Source organism: Acomys minous (genome assembly GCF_964271855.1).
Source record: "Acomys minous genome assembly, chromosome: 4".
Taxonomy (NCBI): Eukaryota; Metazoa; Chordata; class Mammalia; order Rodentia; family Muridae; genus Acomys; species Acomys minous.
In genome coordinates, this window is record NC_140486.1 from 120,566,992 (window position 1) to 120,587,359 (window position 20,368).

Below are 20,368 nucleotides of genomic sequence, written 5' to 3' on the forward strand. Positions count from 1 at the left end.
AACTATCTTTCCAGCCATTTTCAGCGAACTATTTTAAACTCTAACTTGAAAGAGAAAAGTAATTTAACCTGAGTTTAGTGTGTTTGCCTGAAGAAATCTTTTATTCTTTGAATGGTGCGCCTTTGCTCCCAGCTTCTTTTTATCCCCGTGGTGGGATGGAAGGTTTACGTTCCACCGAGTTCAGGTCAGCACCAGTATTTTAGTCAGCAGATCTGCTTCTGTGATGAAACCATGACCAAAAGCAACTTGGGGAGGGCGGGGTTTGTTTTTGTCTTACACTTTGGACTCCGTCCATTATTTAAGGAAGTCAGAGCAAGAACTCAAGGCAGGAGCCTGGAAGCTGGACCCGAGGAAGCCATGGTGGAGTGCTGCTTACTAACTGGTTACTCAAGGCTTGCTCAGTCTGCTCCCTTGTAGCACTCAGGACCACACTGCCCCCCAGTAAGCTGGGTCCTCCCACAGCGACCATCAACCAAGAAAATGCAGCACACACTTTTCCCCTAGGCAGTCTGGTAGGGGCATATTCCCAATTGAGATTTCATCTTCCATCATCTAGAACAAGTGTAGCTTGTAGCGACTTGGCATGACCACTAGCCAGCAGAGTTTCTTATGAATCTATTCAGGTCACTTTGAAAAACAGCAGCTTTATTCCATGACCTATTGGGGTTACATATTTGGTCAAAGTTCTCTAGAGATACTGACGTGATAGTAGGCACTCAGATTTTTTATCGGTATTGATGGAGCCAATAGGCTTGAGATGGAGTGGGAATACACATGGGTAATTGGGTCCCATAGTTATCAAGACTACGAAGGCTGATTGCAAGATTGAGGCCCCGTGTGACTCAGCCCAGATCAAATGTCCTGAGGATCTGAGAACAACTGCCATAAATCCTACAGTCCAGAGGCCACAGAGTCTGGAGTTCTGATGCCCAAGTGCAAGAAATTACATCCCAGCTCCAAGTAGGAGAGAAAGCGACAATAAATTATCTTCTCTCTACTTTTGTTCTTTCTGGGTCCCTAATTGATTGACTTATGGTCTTCCACGTCGTCTATACCAGTTCACTCAGAATAGCACACAGATTACTTCTAAAAACATGTGTGCGCGTGCGCACATACACACCATACACACGCGCATGCACGTGCGCATACACACTTGCACTCATGCAAGTGTGAGCATGCGCACATACACACAAGCTTTCCCACCTCTCCCAAATTCCTTAATTCAGTTAAGTGTGAAGTAAATGAACCCAGATAAATTAAAAATACTGAAAAATATTTTACAAATGTTTTCTTCCTTGTAAGAAAAATTCTTGCCAGAGAAACCTGCTCTTCTTCAGTCTTTTCCTCATTTGTGCTGACAGAAGCACAAGCCGTCCTGGGGTCCTCATGATCTCTGCATAGAGATAAGTGACTTAAAGCACAGTGAATGTGAAGAGCATGGAGAGCTTTGTGGACCCTTCATGGTTTGGCATGGATTGTGTGTGTGTTTCTAAGGAGGTTATGACCTACTTTCTGAGTAGCTACTTACTCTGAAACATAAAACCAGTTCCTATGTGAGATGGTTTTATTTTTGCTAGGCATTATTTTCTTCATCTATATTTTATGGTATACATCATGGTGATTCAGTGTGTACATGTGCGCGCACGCACACACACACACACACACACACACACACACACACACACACATACACACACACCATTAAGCAAATTATACACTACCTTCCTTCGTTGTCTCACTATTTTGATAGTTGTGGCTACTTAACAACAGATAATTGTGGTAAGTTACCAGAAACTATGCTATACACAACAGAATATTTTCCAGAGACCAGACAGTTGCAAAGCCAGGAAACTGAGCCATATTACCTATTTGGAAGCCTATATTGGTCACTGCATTCTCTAGTCTTCCCCGTAAAGCCAGTCTGGGGAATTCTTTCCCCTGCACAATAAAATGATATTATCCAATCAGGATCAAATCATAGCGTTCAACACTAGAATGGAATGGTACCTTTGGTTTCCCAAAACAAAAATTACTGGTTTTATGTTAACAGCTTCCACATGTAATAGTATACAGCTGGTTTTGTTTGTCCCATAATAATTTAAATAAGCAGTTGGCTTTATTAGCCTCCTTTTCCATAGAAACTATTGCATCTCAGTTTCTTTGAAAGGACAAAATAAAAACAAAGACGAATATTTCTTAGGTTAAGACGGCCATTACTGAACCACTATCTCTATAAGTACTCATCGTTAAAAAATGCTTAGTAATTGTATATGACAGGAGCTCCTAAGCAATAAAGTGTGTTTCTAGCATACCATTTTCTTCTTAAGAAAAAAAAATATGCTTTTTCCTATATAGTTCCCAATAACTGCAATAAGGAGGCATCAGCATTACCATATCTCCCTTGACTCAGAGTTGGCTGATGAGCCATAACAGGTAGCACTAGAAACTGTGGGTATGTAGATTCCTATTATTTCTCCCTTTTGAACATCTGAGCCTTACGCCAGCAGTTGGAATTTGCAGGACTTTGCAGACAGTCCCCTGGCACGAAGCTCTAGTACAGTGTTCTTCCCAGTGTGGAAACAAACATTCACAATCATGCTGATGTACGGAAGAACACCGCATCAGAGCTTGCTGCTGGCACCTGAGTTATTGAAGCATCCTCCCCAGGACCCTGTGCTCAAAGGAAGAGACGGTTATGGTGGGCAACAAGGTCCTATTTTGGTGTCCTCGACAGACATTAGGGAGAAGCATTGAAGTGAGTTATGAATATATGCTCAAATAACTTCACTTTGCAGAAGCTCAGTGGTGACACCTGAATAGCTCTGGGCCTGCTCTAGGTCACTGCCTTCCATCACCAAGCTTTTAGGAAACATTTGCAGGTGCTACTGGGAATTTAGGGGGCTTGGATTTAGCTTCTTACTAAATTCTTATATGTCTTCGATTTTTTTGTGGCCTCCGTTAATCAGATAAACAATTGAAGTTGTCTTTTAAGAATGGTAGTTTTGAAATATTAGAGACGTTAAAAAATAATCTTTAACTGTTCTTCTTATTATTTGTCTGTTTTGTTTTTGTTTTGAGACAAGGTCACACTATATAATCTTTGCTAGCCTGGAACATGTATGTAGACAAGGCTGGCCTCAAATTCAGTGATCGGCCTGCCTCTGTCTCCTGACTGCTAGAATTAAAGGGGTGCACCCCCCCACACACACACCTTGCTTCTTTTTTCCATATTGTAAAGTAAAGCACTTTAGAAAACTGGATATAAATTTTATTTTCTCAAACTTAGATCATTGCTTTTCCTACATACAAGCTGACAATCTTCCATGGTTTAATTTTTACATCTTGAACAGAATTCTATCATTAAGCTATCTGATGGCATTACCACGGTACACAGCTGAGATGGGAACTTCTGAAAGGAAACAATAAGCTCAGTAAATATTCTCTCCTTTAAAAAGTGTCATAGGCTAAATTCTGACAGAGTGGATAAGTTATTTGAAATTTCGTTACCTTTTTATATTTGTGTATGTGTATCTATGTGCATGTGTGTGGGAACTTGTGTATTATGATGAACGTGTAAAAGTCGGGGACAACATTCGGCAGTCACTGCTCTCTCTCTCTCTCTACTAGGTAGATCCTGGGGCTTGAACTCAGGCTGTCAGGCTTGACAGTGAGTCCCCTCTAACACTGTTGAACAGCAAAGGCTGTAAGATCGAGATATTGTTAAAGAAATAGTGTTCTTAGTGTTCCTCATTTAAAAAGCGTAACTGGCTTTGTTGGCCCATATCATTGGTATAATGATTTCCTCGGTCATTTATATGTCGTGAGAAAGGATCTTGCTGTGCTGTTCATTCTGGCTATTCCAAAAGTCACTAAATAGCCCAGAATGGCCTCAGACTTTTGGCAATCCTCCTCCTGTCCCCAGCCTCAGGAGTGCTGGGGTTACAATTGTGAGCCAACACCACTTGCACTCACTCTCTTTAACAATGTGCAGCCCTCTTTTCTTAACCACATTGCCGGTCTGCTGCTTTGTAAAAGGTTGCTTGATCACTGATTTATCACAGTTAATACACAAAAGACACATGGTTATAGTGCTTACATCTAGACAGACTAGATCTTACAGCATGTGATTTCAGCTTAAAGCGCCTGTGTTATTGGAGGCCTACTGTAAAATTAATATGTTTCAATATAAAATTATAATCATCAATATAATATAATGCTTTGACAAATACCATTGCCCAACCAATTTTCTAATAAGCTACACCTAAGGAGAAAAAAAAACACTATTCATTTACTTATGAAGAAATTTAATTTTATTTGAATATAGAGTTTACTCTTTCTAAAAAAGAGTCATAAGATTTTTAAGGATGAGTCATAGTCACAGACTTAAATAGATTAAAATGTAATGCCACAAAGATGCCAAGAACTAAACCTCACTATCTCTGATGGTCTTACAGACATAAACTAGAAGGTTTTTAATCCAATTCCGACACTAACCACCTTGGTGGCTTTAAATGAATCAACACAGTAATTGTTCTGTTAAAAAAAAAAATAAAGAGATGTCCTGTCGTCTAATTCTACTTACAATGCGTTGTGTGAGGGTAAAATGAAGTAGCTCTGCAAAGACTGTGCGTACTCATGCCCTCCAACCTTGAGGAGAATGGAGGTGCCCGTGAATCATATGTACCCCCATTTGTCTCTCCAGTTGCACCCCGAAAGCGGTGAATACGTCACATAGATTTTGGACTCTTACCTTAATTCTAAGTACCATATTGTGGTAACATAATATTTCAAAACAAGTCTCTTGTTTCTTTTACAGATATTCACCCCCATTGTATTGAACTGTGTGGTTTTCGGAGCTTTCAACCGAAGGCAAATTATTGATTTGCTATGCTGTGTTTTAAACATCCTCAATTTTAGGGAAACGCCAAATATTATTTTCTCCATGAGGAAATTATTCTTTATCTCAAAAATAGGGTAGTAGTAAGGTTGTACATCAGTCTATGATGGTTCATGGCAGACACTGATACTGATCCATTATAGACTTTCTCTCCCAAAATAATTGCGTAAGAGACTTGTCTCCTGCCCACTTCGTTTTTTTCTTCCCTTCTCTCCTTCTATCTCTCCTTCTCCCTTCTCCCCCCTCCCCCATACTTTTATTTCCTTTCCTGTCTTTATCTTCTTTGCAATTGGCTTTAGCAGCCTAGGAAATAGCCAGCGGAAATGTAAACATTTCATTGTTAAAGGAGTTACAATAGAAAGATATAAATTCCTGAGAAAAAGACATTCCCAGCTTTCCCTGATTTAAACTCAGCAGCTCATGAGAACAGGAAGCCCATGGATCTGATTTCTGAGCCATTTTCTGTGTTGTGTGCATATATATATATATATATATATATATATAATCTTCGTTTATTTCATTTTTGCTGTAGCTTTTATCCAGCGAATCAGGTCATACAATTTGATATATCTTTTAACTCAATAACATCCCTGTTCCAGAAGTCACTTGAACTGGATCACAGCAAAAGACTAAAGCCAAGATTTCTTTTTTCAAATTAAAAAGAATTTTGGTTTCATTTCCATTTCATGCCAGTCGTTTGGGTTTTGTTGTTGTTGTTGTTATTAATATATGCTTAACTACTTTGATGTACTTTTGTTGCTGTGTTTGCTTTTACAGCATTCTTTGTCATACAGTGTTGGATTCTCTGTGACCTGTTAAATAAGCTGCTGTACTTGGGGGTCTCCAAGGCCTGATGCAAGTTAAAGTGAGACAAGGCAGACTCTGTCCTCAGGAAAGCTTATCCACGCTGAACTACACGAACCTTGCCTGAGCAAAAGGGAGGCAACCTTTTAGGTTTGGGGTGTGCTGGCGATTATGAAGAGGTTTGCCTCTGTGCACAGCCCATCTGGATTTGTTAGCTGGCATGACTGAAGCTTATTGTATCTTCATGGCAGGCTGCCTTAGCGTGGGCCAGAGCAGGGCACCAGAAGCTGAGCAGTGTCCCTCCAACGGGAGAAGACAGTTTGAGACAATAGATTTACATCTTAAGAGGCAGAGGAAGGACTTAGAATCGTAACCTTTGCAAAGTACCTAGTTTAATAGGCATCCAGGGACCTGGCCCTATGTACTTATTTTAGGCTGGTGCAAACAATAATTTTTGTTTGTAGAATGAAGCAAGAGTCTTAAGAGATGGTGGAAACTTGTGTTAGTGTGTGATCAAGTCTCTTGTGTATATTTATATGAGGGAGGCAAAAAAAAAAAAAAGGGTTTGAGCTGAGAATCTGAATTTTTGGAAGTCTAGGGTTGTTGAGAAGAGAACTCCGAAGAGTGCGACTAGAATTTGATCAATGGGACAGCTTTGTCTATAGAGCATCCTTAAAGCGCTATTATACCCCAGATTGCCTTGGCTTCCCTGTGTACAAAGTACATTATAGCAGTGTGTTTTGAGGTTGAAAGGAACCAATTTTTGAAAAAACGTGGCACTTAGTGAGATCACAATAAATGTTAATTATTTTTATTACTAGGTTGAAGGTGGAGCGGCCATGTCTGCCCACTGCACTGGAATCTCTTTAAATAGCACAATAGAAGGAAAACAGGAAGCTCGTGCTTGACACAGAATAAGCATGATTCTGGAAATAGCCGCAGAGGTTATAGTCGCAAAATAGATGTGTTCTAAATTTCTTATAGCTCCTGATGTTCAAATACAAAAGAATATCAAGATAGCTACTTTCGAAATAGTAATGTTTAATAACATTAGTTCTATAACATTATAAAACATTTATGAATGATTTTAGCCATGGGTATAAGATGTTCAGACACTATTTTGTCTGTATATCTCTTGAGTTCTATATGCAAAGCTCATTGCTCCAGCCCTCTTGTGCCTTAGCCTCCTGTGTAACTTGTAGCATTTCACCTCCTATATTCTAGAAGAGATGTTAAAAAATGAAACTGTTTTCTCTACTTTAAAAATGTCATAAACAAAAGCAGTAATGATGACTGAATCATATTTTCCTATTTTTTCAAATTTCAAATTTTACCCTACCTGTTTTGTGTCCTCCAGCCTCTTTGTTTTCTAAGACAGAGGTTTAAAAAAAAATAGGTTAAATGCATGATTTTTAGCTGCTAACTGTACTTTAGAGCCACTAGGATGGTCTAGGTCCACACTGCCGGGGTCTGTTGATTCTAGCACTTTGCAACAGTAATGCATGAAGGATGAATTATTAACTGAGTGCAGCTCCCTTTGTGTTATGAACTACAGCACACACTTCACTGCATACAGATTTCCACCCAGGCCTGATGCAGAAGCCTTTGTTGTGCAGCCTTCCTTGTTTCATTTCTTTAGTTTATTGTTTAGAAATAGACTCTTGCTATAATGTGCAGGCTGGTCTTGAACTCGGGGACTCCAGTGGTCCTCCTGACTCGCTTTCAGATCACATGATACTATAAGCACACACCAGTACACCTGGCTCACTAAGCAGTGTAACGTTGATGTACATGATAATGCAGGAGGAGGGGCAATTTAGAAAGGGGGACACAGTAACTGAGAAAGAAAGGCTATTTTGATATTATGTTGATTTCTTCAATGGATTACGTGAAAAGTTAAAATAAGAGAGTAGCCATATGCAGTATCATCTCTAAAAACCAGCTTTTGCTCTTAATATTTGTGGCATAAGTAAAATGATACGAGAAATTATTTAATTTTATGAATAGCAAAGGTCAGAACCCACCTCTTACAGTTTTCAAACCAGATGCATTTTCTATATTTTTACGGAAGCATTTAAAATGTTGCCTTTTAAATATAACTAGTGGTGGTGACCATTGTAAGCAAGTTTCAAAATTGTTCATAAAAGCACCAATGGGGGAAAATTAGTATATCTAAGTTATTTCAACTTAGTCCGTCTGCATTCCTGCTGCCCAGCCCTCAGCAGGCTTCCTCGCTTCAGAGGAGCACTTTTCCTGCTGTGTATTTAAAGAGTTCTGATTTCACCTTTAGTCTTCGTCACTTAACACGGATTTTATTATGTTTCTCTTTTTAACAGTCTGACACGTACTTCTGCATGTCCATGCGTCTGCCTGTGGATGAGGAGGCCTTTGTGAGTAAGTACGCCTTGGATAGTGGAGGAAGGGCGAACAGCCATTTGAAATCAGTAAAAGCTTCTCTTCGACGGTTCTGAGCGTATTAATCTTCTGTTGTCAATTTCCAAAATGCATTTATCATGCCTAATGCGAAAAGAAACTACAGGCAGCCACTGGAGACAAGATTACACACTGGGGCTGGAGAGATTTATGAGTAGTGGTAGTTAAGCAGTTGTGTGCAGATGTCAGCGGTCGCCAGGGCTGTGTGGTCTCTTTTGTACAGTATTGGCTTTCTGTCTGTGTCTGGATTCTTAATTTCTCCTCACTCAACAAAGCTGTTGACCTGATGGCTCATGTTATAGAGAGACTCTGGTTAGAATCAACATTGGGAAGGTGAATATTTTACCCATCAGACAGGTAGATGTAGAAAACAGAGAGAAATGGAGGAGAGGGCAGGAGGGAGAAGGAATGCCCACTCTCTGATTTGTATAGTAGGCTAAGAAGACTCTTACGTGACAGGCCCTTTCCAGGTGTGTCTTTCAGTCACCTAGGAGAGGTGACAAGGTGCCATCTGTTTCCATCTAGATTGTTTTAATTTAAGCATCCCTTGTGATGGACTTTTACTGTTTAGGGAAAGAATGAGATTGACAAATTATTTTGTGTTCTTTTTTTTTTTTTTTTCCTTTCGTTTTCTGCTTTGTTTTTTCTGGTTTAAAATGTTGATGTTTAGAAGTTAATGATAATGAGAGTTGTACTTAGGTCCCCTGCAACTAATTTTCAAGTGGGTTGCCAGAAACGGCTATTATGTGACGAGCGAAATGTGTACAGTGTAGCCATGGGGCAGTCTGAGAATGAATTTTCATGAAGTGCTTCCCACAGGAATGCCCATTATAGACCTGCAAAGCCAGAACAATTTGCATGTAGCTTTTTTTTTTCTCTTCTCCGTACTCTGGCTGCAATGATGACGACGACGACGACAAAGCACAACCTATAGCATCACTCTGTACAGGATTGCTCCGTGGTTGATCCCTGAGAATGAGAACAGCACCGCGACAGGCAGAACATGGCCTGAGGGGCTTTCCGAGAGCAAGCTTAGGGAAGTCGGTGTTCTCCAAGTCTAAACTGAGTAACTTTAAAAATAGAAAAACAACTTAAGTCCCCAATTAAAGTTCTTTGAGTAACTGCATATGTAACTTAAAATATATTCATTCATATCCCTGTGTTTGGTAGCCTACGGGAGAGTAATATTTGCCTATAAAATGGATATATATACACAATCAGTATTATGTCTTCTCTGTTTAAAGTTCAGGGGTGGCTTTAATTTCTCCTGTTTCACATTTGTTTTATGGAGAGGGCCACCCTACGCACCTGTGTAAATACAGTTGTCATAGGTTCCAGCAGTATTGGGGGGTTCACACTAACAGTTACTGATTTGTCTCTGGAGGTTGGCAGTGTATGGTTTCAGGGCTGGTCACTCTAAGAACTATAAATACACCCTGGAATGTGTTATTGCTGCAGGAGTATTAACATGTTTACTTTCACATAATTTAAAATGTGAAGCCCAAGTAAATATCTTCAGTCATGGGGAACACATGAAGCTCTGTGTTGGAATCAAGCTGCCAACATTTCTTTATTTCCATAGGCATCGCTCTTCTAAGGTTAAACCATTTTCCGGCTCTTAGGTCATCACACAGTCTTCTGTGATGCTAACACTTTTTAGCATTTCTTCCCTTTTTTTATGTCTCTCATGCTACATATTTTCTTACTTGTTGGAGAGAGGATTTCTATCAGGATGAGTCTTTGGGGGTGCCACCCAGCAAGTAGCCTGTCACAGCCAATGCCTCTGAGTGTCTCTAAAACACCTTTTAGGGCACCGCAGTTTAGTGGTCAAATGCAGATTTGACCTTTAGCAGTAGCCACATTCCAAGTGTAGAACTGAAAGCCAACTGCTAGCACCAAGTTATCATTTCTGCAAAGGCCTAAGTAAGAGAGGGGCTCGGCGCCAACACTGCATGTAGGCAGGTGACTAGACTGGCCTTCTCAGAGTCCAGAAGTGGTTGTGTGTTAACTGAGCCCACCCATTCTGGAGGACTCTCCTCAGACATGATCTCTGTACTTTTCTGTGGCCTGTTCCAGATTCTGAATCTCAGAATTTATCCTTTCTGATAAATAAGATTTAGTGAGTTTCCTTTAAAGATAAGGTTGGATTTTTGAAAAGTTTTTTATTTAAAAAAAAAGGGTTATGTCAGCTCTATTTGCTCGTCCTTTTCTTAAGGTGCATGGCTCCTGAGGACAACGTCCTCTCTTCATGCATGTGTACACACATAGTGCCCACACATGCATATGCATGTACTCATACAAAGAATTAATAATTCTCAGTATTTGTGCCTATGTGACTTATTTAACTCATTAAAAAATACATGTAATTATTGAGAAATACCATGACCACCATAATGAATTTAATGTACATACATATATGTCAAACTTATGTGTGAGCATATAACAACTATACCATATTTTAGAATTATGCTGAAATAATAAATTTGAATTAAAATAGGTATCACTCTAATGACGATATGGAATTTTATATTTTGAACAAAATTGGAACTTCTCATAAAACACTGGCTTCGTTTATAACAAGAGTTCAGAGACTTGCATGGATGGAGATAAGATAAAATCTGCATTTGACCACTGAACTGTGGCACCATCTAAAAGGTGTTTTACAGACACTCAGAAGAATTGGCTGTGACAGCAGCTCACTCAGCCAAGAAATCTGACTGTCATCTTCATTCCCTTGCCTCCCCTCACATGGATGGCCAGTAAATAAATGTGTCTTTTCCTTAGTAAATGATGGCCGCTCCCTGCCTGCCAGATTACTCTGTAGACACATAGCTGAATTTAGAAGCAAATTAAATTAATCTAATGATCCACTGTTTTTCTTTTTCTTGCACCTTTGTGTTGGTTTTCAATGGACTTCTATTACAGAACTGCAGTTAGAATCGAGTTTTCCAAATGTGACTCTTCTTAAACGACATTTATGCTGAGGTAAAAGCTATAGAAATGCTGATGTTAATGGTGCTGTGAACCCGCCAGACACTATGTCAGTGAAGACCAGGGTCTAGCAAGATGCAGTGCTTAGATGCACATTTTAGGGCCTTGACAGCAGTAAACAAAAAGGGGTGTGTGTGTGTGTGTGTGTGTGTGTGTGTGTGTGTGTGTGTGTGTGTGTGCGCTCGCGCGCGCACATGCAAGCACACATGTCATGACCCTCCTGACTCCAAACAGGTGACTTGATAACTTTTCTTTTTGTAGTAGACTTTTATCCAGCATAAATTACATGCCATCTGTCTCTCAGATGACCACTGAGATCCTGACACCAGGCACCATCGAAAGCTCTCCCAGTGTGTTGTTGTTTAGTGAAAGCTACTATTGAAAACAGAAATAAAGTAAATAATACGAGTGGTCTCTGGTGAGTGGACAAAACCTCATTTCCTCAGTTATAATCATGAAGTAAATATTATAACTGAACTTTCCCTCAGAGTATTTTTCAATGTCCTCAATTCTTGAGTCACTAAAACGTCCATGTTTCTGGCATGACTAGACCTCATAGCTTCTAAACTTCGTTTGATAATAAAGAAGTGTAACAACTTCTTGGAGTAGGAACTGTTTGATTATGTTTTATAAATCTAAGAGCAGGGTTGTCTTTAATTAGATTCAGTAGGAGAGTCTACTCGGGGAAGTTCCCAAGAAGAAAGTAGGCAAGTTTTGATCAGGGCCTGCAAACTTGGCCTACTGCACATAAACACAGGTGAATAGTATTCCAGAGGCCACCCAGAATAAGCACCGAGGAACTCACTGAGCACAGCTACGAGCAAAAATATCCAAGTAGTTAAAAGTAAGTTGCAACTAGACCACTACCTTCAAGTCCCAGCCTGACCATGTTCTGGCAGCGTGATGAGGGATGGGTTGCTACAGTGCTCTCTCCAAGATGCACCTATCGGTGAGGAAGAGAGTCCTTACTTACAGTGGTTTTTAATGAGAAGTAAAGGTGTGTCTGGCAAGGGTACCACCCAGCAAATGTTGGCAGGTGTATTGCTGGGAAGGAGAGTTGTCTTATGGAGTGGCGAGGGTGTATAGGGTGTTTAGCGTGCTGAAATCTGAGGTAGGAATTGGCCCAATATTACGAATGGCCTCAAAAGGCCAGAGCAGAAATATAGGTTTCATTCTTTAGGAAACGAATCTGCGACCACTAGAGGAATAACATACAAAAGTAGATCATAATGCCTATACCGTTTTGTGTCTCACAGCTTGGCTGATAAAATCCATTTATTGATTCTTTAGCTCCTTCTGCTACCATCGTTAAAGACAGTTTTAAAAGGCCTGTCATCTGGAAGTGTAGTTCCTTTTAAATGCTGAAATTTCTTTTTTTTTTTCCGTTCATCAGGATTATTCCATTTGCAATGGATGTGCAATGTTTCTTCACTAATCCTCCAACAGCAGCCCTCATAAACTATGTTACAGATTCGTTATAAATCGTGCATCATTGTTGGATTTGGTAAGAGTAACGGCAGCTGTCTATTAAGCTTACTGTTTAAAAATCTTCAGGCAGAAGAAGGTCCCGCAGTGCAGCGTTGCCCTGTGTCGTGGGGCAGCTGGTAGAAGAGGGCAGGGTATGCTCGGCTTCTCACATGCTGCCAGTGGACCATCGTGCTGAGATCTTTACAGCTGGATTTTTTTCTCAACTGAACATTAGGTTCATCATGTCCTACATTTAAATTACAGTCTTCAGCTCCTTCAGCAGTTTTGAAGTATAATCTTTATTTTGTGGGGATGAAGAAATGCTTAAGGGAGTAATACTAAGAACTGAGGGCTTTTTTTCCCCCAATAATATTTCATTCAGTTTCTTAGGCTATAAACTTCCCCAGTTCTATTGAATATGGTTTGAATCACTAAAATATTAATACAGTAAATCATTTTAATGTTTTAAAAGCCTTTTTGAGGGGACAGATGCCATAGGGCAGGTGTAGAGGTCAGAGGACAACTTCTGGGAATTCTCCTTTTAGCACCTGGAGTTAGGAATCAGACTAAGTTTGTCAGGCTTAGCAGATTTCCTTGGGCTGCTGAGCAACCTCTAAAATGCGTGCTCTTTATCATAGATACAGATTTGGTCAAAACCCACTCCATGTGTGTGCTGGCTACAGCTCATCAAGGACATGACGTGGTCTAGCATAATAAAGCTTTAGGCATCTCTCAGTAGGGCAACTAGACAAATCTCAGTTTTTATTTTTAAATTTTATTTTCAGAGAAACCTTATCTTACTCTGTAAAGTTAAAAGATCAAGTAAATCTAAAATTTACTAATAGTAGTTAGTCAAAACATGAGTATGCAACCACAGTAGAATATATTCAGCTACTAAAAGTGTTGCTGAAATTAGGATCACCTGATAGGCACTGGGCTAAAACCCAAGCCTACATTAACAAACTTCATAAGTAATTCTGAAGCATAACGCAGGCTGCAAAGTACCATTGAAGAAAATGAGCTGACAGCATCTGGTAATAGCCATAGTATACTAAAGAAACCCCTTTCTTTATACAGAATCATCCTATGGGGAAGAAGTAGAAACAGTGAAGAACAGGTATCTCAGAAGTTTCACACAGGCACAGGCACGTGTGCACGTGTGCACGTGTGTTCCATAGGTTGTAGTCAAGTCAGTTTCCCTCTAATCCGTACCTTAACCAAACAGGGCTGTGTAGCCCCTTCCATTTGTAGCAGTGCTGCTCGCATGCACCTGGATATCTTCCGGGTCGCTGGTTCCTCCACCAGCCTGAGTGTGCTCTCCACAGTCTTTCCACATCACGTGTTTGACGCATCCAGTTTGACATATGTAGCCCTAGACCCGGAGATCCACTTGGAAAGGAAATACAGAGAGAGAACCACGTGGTCAGTGACAAATTCTCCCTGATCACAGTCCTAGAAACCCGCGTGTCCCTGGTAATAGTCTGATGCTAGGCAAAGGAGGCCATACATCCCTTGAACTTCATGCAGTTAGAACAGCCTTTGCTTAGAGCTCCAGAAATAGAACTCGTTGTCTGTCTTTCTTCTTGCGTTCTTCCCACACACTGTTGTCTTTCATTTTGGGTGACATTGCCCTCTAGGGGGGTCCTCCAACCTGTGCCTTTCACTGTCACCTCTTTCCTTTCATTGACGTGTCTGAGTTGCTGTTTCTCCAGCCGTTTTTCCTTCAAAAGCATTTAGTTCCCAGGGCTTTACGGATACAATTTTCCCTGCTCAGATACAGCATCGTTTCCAAGTAAGCCGCTGCTATCTTCCTGCCCACCTGGGAGACTGGCGGCAGTTGCTCCCTCTTCTGCTGTAATGCCCCCTCACACTCTCTCAAGGTTGTGCTCTAAGCGATCTGCCACCCTTCCAAGGCTTTGTTTATTCTCCCTGCCTCAAGAGAACACTCACAGGACACTTTTTATTATTACCTCCCGCCTCCTGTTCCCTGGGATCCTTTTCTTCCTTAGGCATATGACAGCACATCAGAGGAATAGAGGGAAAGGAGCGATTTCTTTTAAGATATGATTTTATTTTTATAAATTTTGTTTCACATTGGGTTGAGATCTCCAAAACTGCGTGAATGGCTTCCGCTCAGTGTACTTTAATCCTAGTTACAGGGTGGAACCTCAGTATTTCTATAGGAAGTAGGAATCAAAACAGCCCAGGAAATGAGCCTGTCAAACTCTCTTTGCATATTTATCGAATTTAAATGGAATTTTCTCAGCACTGCCTTATTGTAAGTCATCCGGTATTTGCTTTAGATTTACATTTCAATATGACTTTGGGGGGCTTTTTTTTTTCTGGAGGTATTTTTCATTTAAGTTTGCAATGAACTGTACTGTGAGATATAATTATTAAAATACTTAGATACATTTTTTCATTAGGATATGAAAAGAGATGGCTAGCATCATGTTTTCACCTTGTACCTATAATTTCTTTAGCATTTAAATTACATCTTGAGTCTGGGTGGATATATGAATCAAGAATGTGGAGAGCAGGGACTGACTCGGACATGAACTCTGGTGCCCTCTATTTGACCACTTCTCCTTGATGTGGAGACCTGGTGGCACTCAGAGGAAGCGTAAGCAGGCTACCAGGAAGAGACCTGATAGGCTATGATCTTATCATGGGGGTTAGGGGGGGGGTGGGACACAAGGTCCCCTTTTGTCACAGATCTAGGGGAGGGGAATAGGGTGAAAGAGAGAGGGAGGGTGAATGGGAAGATACAAATGAGGGGATAGCAATTGAGATATGATCTGAATAAATTACATAAATAAATTTTTTTAAATAAGAGGAAGATTAGGGGTATTTATTTTACAATAGTTCTTATGAGTGGGAACTGTGAAATCTTCTCTTGCCACTGCTTCATGATGGATTTTTCTCATTTCAGAAGAAAATTCAAAGTCATATCTAGTAAAGGTTTGATGTAAAACAATACTTAACAGTACTTAAGAAAGTGGGTTTTTAAAAAATAGATGATTAGGGAATTTCCCTTTTACTGCACAGAGGATGTCAAAAGGTCCTGGGGTCTAAGCAGACACCTAGATATGCTTAATCTTTCTTTCCTTGTAAAAGGTAAGACATGGCTCATCCTTGCCTTCACGAATGACCCCTCTCGCCTGAATCTCCTTTTAAAAACCACCGATGGCTCACCTGTTTTTTTCCAAGAACGGGTTTTTACTTTGTTTCTCCGCAGCAGCTTCACAGCATTAATTAATATAAAACAATCCAACTGATGTTCTCCAAAGGCCCCCTGACAGCTCAGGGCTTTCTCTGTCCCTCTGTCCTGAGCCCTCTCCAAGGTTCCTACTTCTGGTCATCCCACAGCTCCACACGTAATCTGTGAATGACTCCCGAATGGAATGTTCTCTCTCTCTCCCTCCACCCCCGCCTCCAAGAGTCACACTCAAATTCTAGCATTGATTCAATGGTAGATAATCTAAGGGGTTGAAATCAAAGGTTAAACAAGAGCCCAGAGTCAGCCTCTTGAATGCCAGTCACAGATTTTTCACACTTACGTTGTTTGATGGGCAGATAAGAACCAAGTAGGGCCTGGAGAAATGGGTGAGCAGCGAAGAGCACGCCTTGTTCTTTCGAATTATCTGAGTTCCGTTCTCAGCATCCACGATGGGCAGTTTACAAGCACCCGTAACTCCAGTTCCAGGGCATCTCACACCCTCTACTGACCTTGTAGGCAATTAAAAATGCATGGCATGTAGTCACACAGACGCACATAAATAAAAATAAAAATAGACCTTGAGCACTCGTTAGAAGGTTCTAGCAAGGGTGCAGTTACTTGTTTACCCTTGACCAAAGACTGGTCCTTTCTATTCAGGGAAGTTCTTTCTCGTGGGATCATGTAGCTTCTGGAGCAGTGAGGGAGGAAAAGGACACACACCCAGCCAGCCAGATCAGCCTAATCAGCCTTAGCCGTCCATGGGGTGGCAGATGTCACAGCCAGGCTGCACTCACAGCCTTTTCCCTCTTCCATTTCTTTTCTAACAAATAATGAGTTTCTGTGGATTATGAGCTGTTGTCGCTTTCAATTTATTCTTTGCTTCCAAAGCAGCTTCAGTCTCCTGAAGCTCCACTGTATTCTTTGTTTGAGAAAACAGAGCCTCAGGTTATAGTAAGCCCGTGTTCCAGGCGTCCTCTTTGTTAGCTTTTTAAGTGGTGGCACTTACGCTTTAGACTCTTATTTTCAGTGCAGTAAATGAAAGGCTATGGTTTCCCGTGAAAATGGTAAGTCAGGGTAGCAGAGAGTACGTACTCTGTACCTTCTGACCTGCCGTGCCCTACAAGTCCTGTGCCACAATTTGATATAGAATGGTTTTTATTTGATAATACTCATGACTTAGCATGTGTGTTAGCAACAAGTAATGCTTTACCATTTTTGTCTAGGAGCCAGATAAAAGTGGACAAATTTGCCTTAAGACACAGTTGATATTAGACAACTTAGATTTTTTTTTAAAAATATAAACTGGTGACACATAAATATCACAGGTAGCACGTTCAGTGAGGACAAAAGGGGACAAAAATGTCATCCATGAAAGGGAGCCAAACAGAGCTCAATGTGAACCATTACTAGTACAGCTGTGAAATGTACATCTGTGTTCTGCATTGGGTTTTTTTCGCTTATTGTAGTATCTTCCACTGCTGACTTTGGGGAGAAAAGGAGAAATACCTTTTCTAGTGCCATTCTAGCCTACGGTTCACCTACAATAGAATTCCACTTCCATTTTTATAAAGATAACCTTCACACATATATTTGTGTTTGTGGGGGAAATATCTGTGTGTGTGTGTGTGTGTGTGTGTGTGTGTGTGTGTGTGTGTGTGTACTGGCTGTGCGCAATGACTGCTATTCTTATTTAAGGTGATGTAGATATGTTGTGAATCCTCTTGCTCATGTTTTGACTCCTCACTGTGACTTCCACTTTACTGCACCATTGTGCAATGTTTTCTGGTACACAGCACTCTGCTGAAAGTGGAAAGGAAGTATACTGTGAATAAATAGCCTGGAGCTTTCACATTATACCCACATAATGCACTCGCCACATTAAAAGGGGCAGTCCATTTTTAAATGTGTGTGTGTGTGTTAATAGCAGTTTTCACTAGCCTTTATTATTTATCTTTTAATATGCAATAGTTTACTATATTCCTAAATCAAATTATTAACTTATACTCATCTTAAAGAATGTCAAATATCAGGGCATTTTGTCATCAGAGCATCTTTTTTTTATGTAGCTTTTTAAAGACCTAGTCCCTTGTAACATTGACACACACACACACACACACACACACACACACACACACATACACACTATATTCACATTTGTGTATCATTTTCTCTTGACAGTTGACTTCAAGCCTCGTGCCAGCATGGACACTGTCCACCATATGCTACTCTTTGGATGTAATATGCCTTCGTCTACTGGAAGTTACTGGTAAGGACTGATGGGCTCCTAGTAGAATACCTGTGCTTTTCACAAGTACCAAGTGTATTTGTGTAAGGATTTTACAGTTGATTAATAGGCAGCTAACACTGTTCATTGACATCATGTAATTAGCATAATTATTTAGCCCACTGTTCAGTGTCAATCTTTGTCATTGATTAAGTGTTCATAAAAAGCCTGTAAGTTTAATTTTCCACCCCAAAAGCATGGCAGATCTGTGCATTGATGATTCTTTGGTCCCGTATGCTATGTGAGGTAATCTGTAGATAAAATTTCATTTATCCTGATGTCTCTGAAAAGCAAGGGTTCTTATCCAAGTTTCACAGACAAGAAGCCACAAGTTCAGGTTTGCTAACTTATTCAAGGGATCAGCTGGCAGGGATGATTTTAATCCTTTTGTTGGGCTTTCTATCGTGCCATGGTTAATCAATAAACCATTATTAAACGCCTATTGTAGAATGGCAGTAGATGATGTGGGGGAAGTTAGTTCTACGGTAAATATGTCTTCTACCCCAGAAACGTCTGCTATAGTTATGTCTTGAGTTTTCCTTTTCATTTTGTTCTTCAGTGATATCGAAGATCTGTGAAATCTGAAAATATCAGTGCATCCGAAGCCTCCTATTTTCATGGACAGGCAGAATCAGGATTACATACTCTCAGTCCAGAGTGACTGCCGTGTTTTATTATGCACTGAGAAGCGGTTTGTGCTGATACCCTGTTCCCACCTAATCGTGTAGACGGATAGCCCTTTCTCAGTGTACCCTAATTTTCACTAATCTGATGTGAGGTTTGCAGCAACTGCTTTCTAGTAATTTTTATAATAAACAATTATAATATGTTTTTGAAACTGTGAAAAGCATGAGGCAATTAGTGGAAATCTCCATGGACCAAGTGCCATCAAAGCATTTGTTAATAGGCTTAAGTCATTTAATGTAATGGGCATATCACAGAGGAACCAAACGCACGTGACTAGGTTTATATAAAAATGGAATCAGCAAGTCACACTTAATACCCTTTGATATCAACACTATTGTTTTATCTCTTTCATAAATTTTTGTAAGTAAAATTCTCCATTAAAAGATTATTTTTTGACAGTCTTTTCTGAATGTTGTCAACAAATCACACCCCTATATTTCATATGCTTTAATAATATTCCTTCTGCAACTAGCAATGTAGACTTTTAGATCAGAGTGATTAAATAGCTAGAAGAAGGAATGCAAGCTCTTTATATGTGCTTTGGCTTCTCATGGCCTGGGAGGAATGCTAAATAACACAACAGCGCTTAAAATGCTCTGACGATCCTAACTGCTTAAAAAAAAAAAAAACTATATAAGATGAAAGTTCTGTTTGCTGTCTTCATAGCAAAGGAATATCAAAACAATCACATTATTTTGGCACGTTAAGTATTTTTTGGCATTCTTAAATATGCTGTATTGAAGCTTTCTTTTTGTAGAAACTTTATATATAAAGTATACTGCCAAAGATTTCCAGGTTTTGGGGGGGTGCTTCTAAGAAAATACCAGTGAATGTGGAATTGTGTGATGATGTCTGTGTCTGTTCTGCTAAAATTAGTATTTGAAAGACAACAGGAAAAAAAAAGTGAAAAAGCAGCAAACCCATGGCTGGATGCCCTGCGGAGACTACTTAACTTATTAGGTTTATTGATGTTTAGATTTATGCTGGGTCAATCATAAACCCCCTTTATGCTACTGTTCCATAATTCTGTAAGTATGCACTGCACACTTCTATGAGTCAACTCAGGAAGGCGTGACTACAAGAGGCTGGAGACGCGTTCAGAGGGTGACTCACCTCAAGCACCTGTCTCCTGTGCTTTGTCAGTGTGAGGCACCATGGAGTAATTAGAATTTTGTGTAACACTGAATCCGTATCATTTTAAATGTAATTGAAAATATCTGCCTGGTAGCCCGCATTTCCATTTGATCTATAGATTTGTAATAATTGACTGTGTGGCCATAAAACAAGGAAAATAATTGATGCTATTATTCATCTTCTCTTAGCTAAGCCCAAAGCCTTCGTTTAACATTTGAAAGTAGAGACAGGAGCTGTTCAATATGCAAAGTAGGAGACGTGCACTACGTAAAACTGCCTTCCTCGTTTGGACTTCACAGTTAGAGTTAACATAGATTATTTTCTCTCCAGGACTTGGCAGGCTCCATCCCTCTCTTTTAAAAATTGGAATTCATGGCACTTTTGGGGCTGGACCAGAGGACGTTCTCCCTCCCACCCCACTGCTTTGCACGCACAGGACTAGTGTCTGTGC

General features: G+C 40.2%; 1 protein-coding gene and 1 long non-coding RNA gene across 14 annotated transcripts in view; one reads left to right on the forward strand and one right to left on the reverse strand.

Moving 5' to 3' along the window:
* The window catches only part of LOC311596548, a 29,427-nt gene extending 12,106 nt beyond the window's left edge, over nucleotides 1-17,321 (reverse strand). Inside the window, exons 1-3 of one of the 3 annotated variants that reach the window (XR_014778876.1) lie at nucleotides 16,153-17,321; nucleotides 13,805-13,981; nucleotides 1,866-1,938 (exon numbers count right to left, since the gene is read on the reverse strand). This is a non-coding gene — a long non-coding RNA (uncharacterized lncRNA). Of the gene's footprint in view, nucleotides 1-1,865; nucleotides 1,939-13,804; nucleotides 13,982-15,787; nucleotides 16,130-16,152 lie in introns of those variants that run through there. The other 2 variants (XR_014778878.1, XR_014778877.1) reach the window with 2 other exon arrangements.
* PAM (peptidylglycine alpha-amidating monooxygenase) overlaps nucleotides 1-20,368 on the forward strand; it is a 278,579-nt gene that overhangs the window by 148,145 nt on the left and 110,066 nt on the right. For all 11 annotated transcript variants that reach the window (XM_084780124.1, XM_084780128.1, XM_084780127.1 and 8 more), the window contains exons 4-5: nucleotides 8,038-8,095; nucleotides 17,991-18,078. In XM_084780124.1, coding sequence (XP_084636250.1) covers nucleotides 8,038-8,095; nucleotides 17,991-18,078 — 146 coding nt within the window. The remainder of the gene's footprint in view (nucleotides 1-8,037; nucleotides 8,096-17,990; nucleotides 18,079-20,368) is intronic.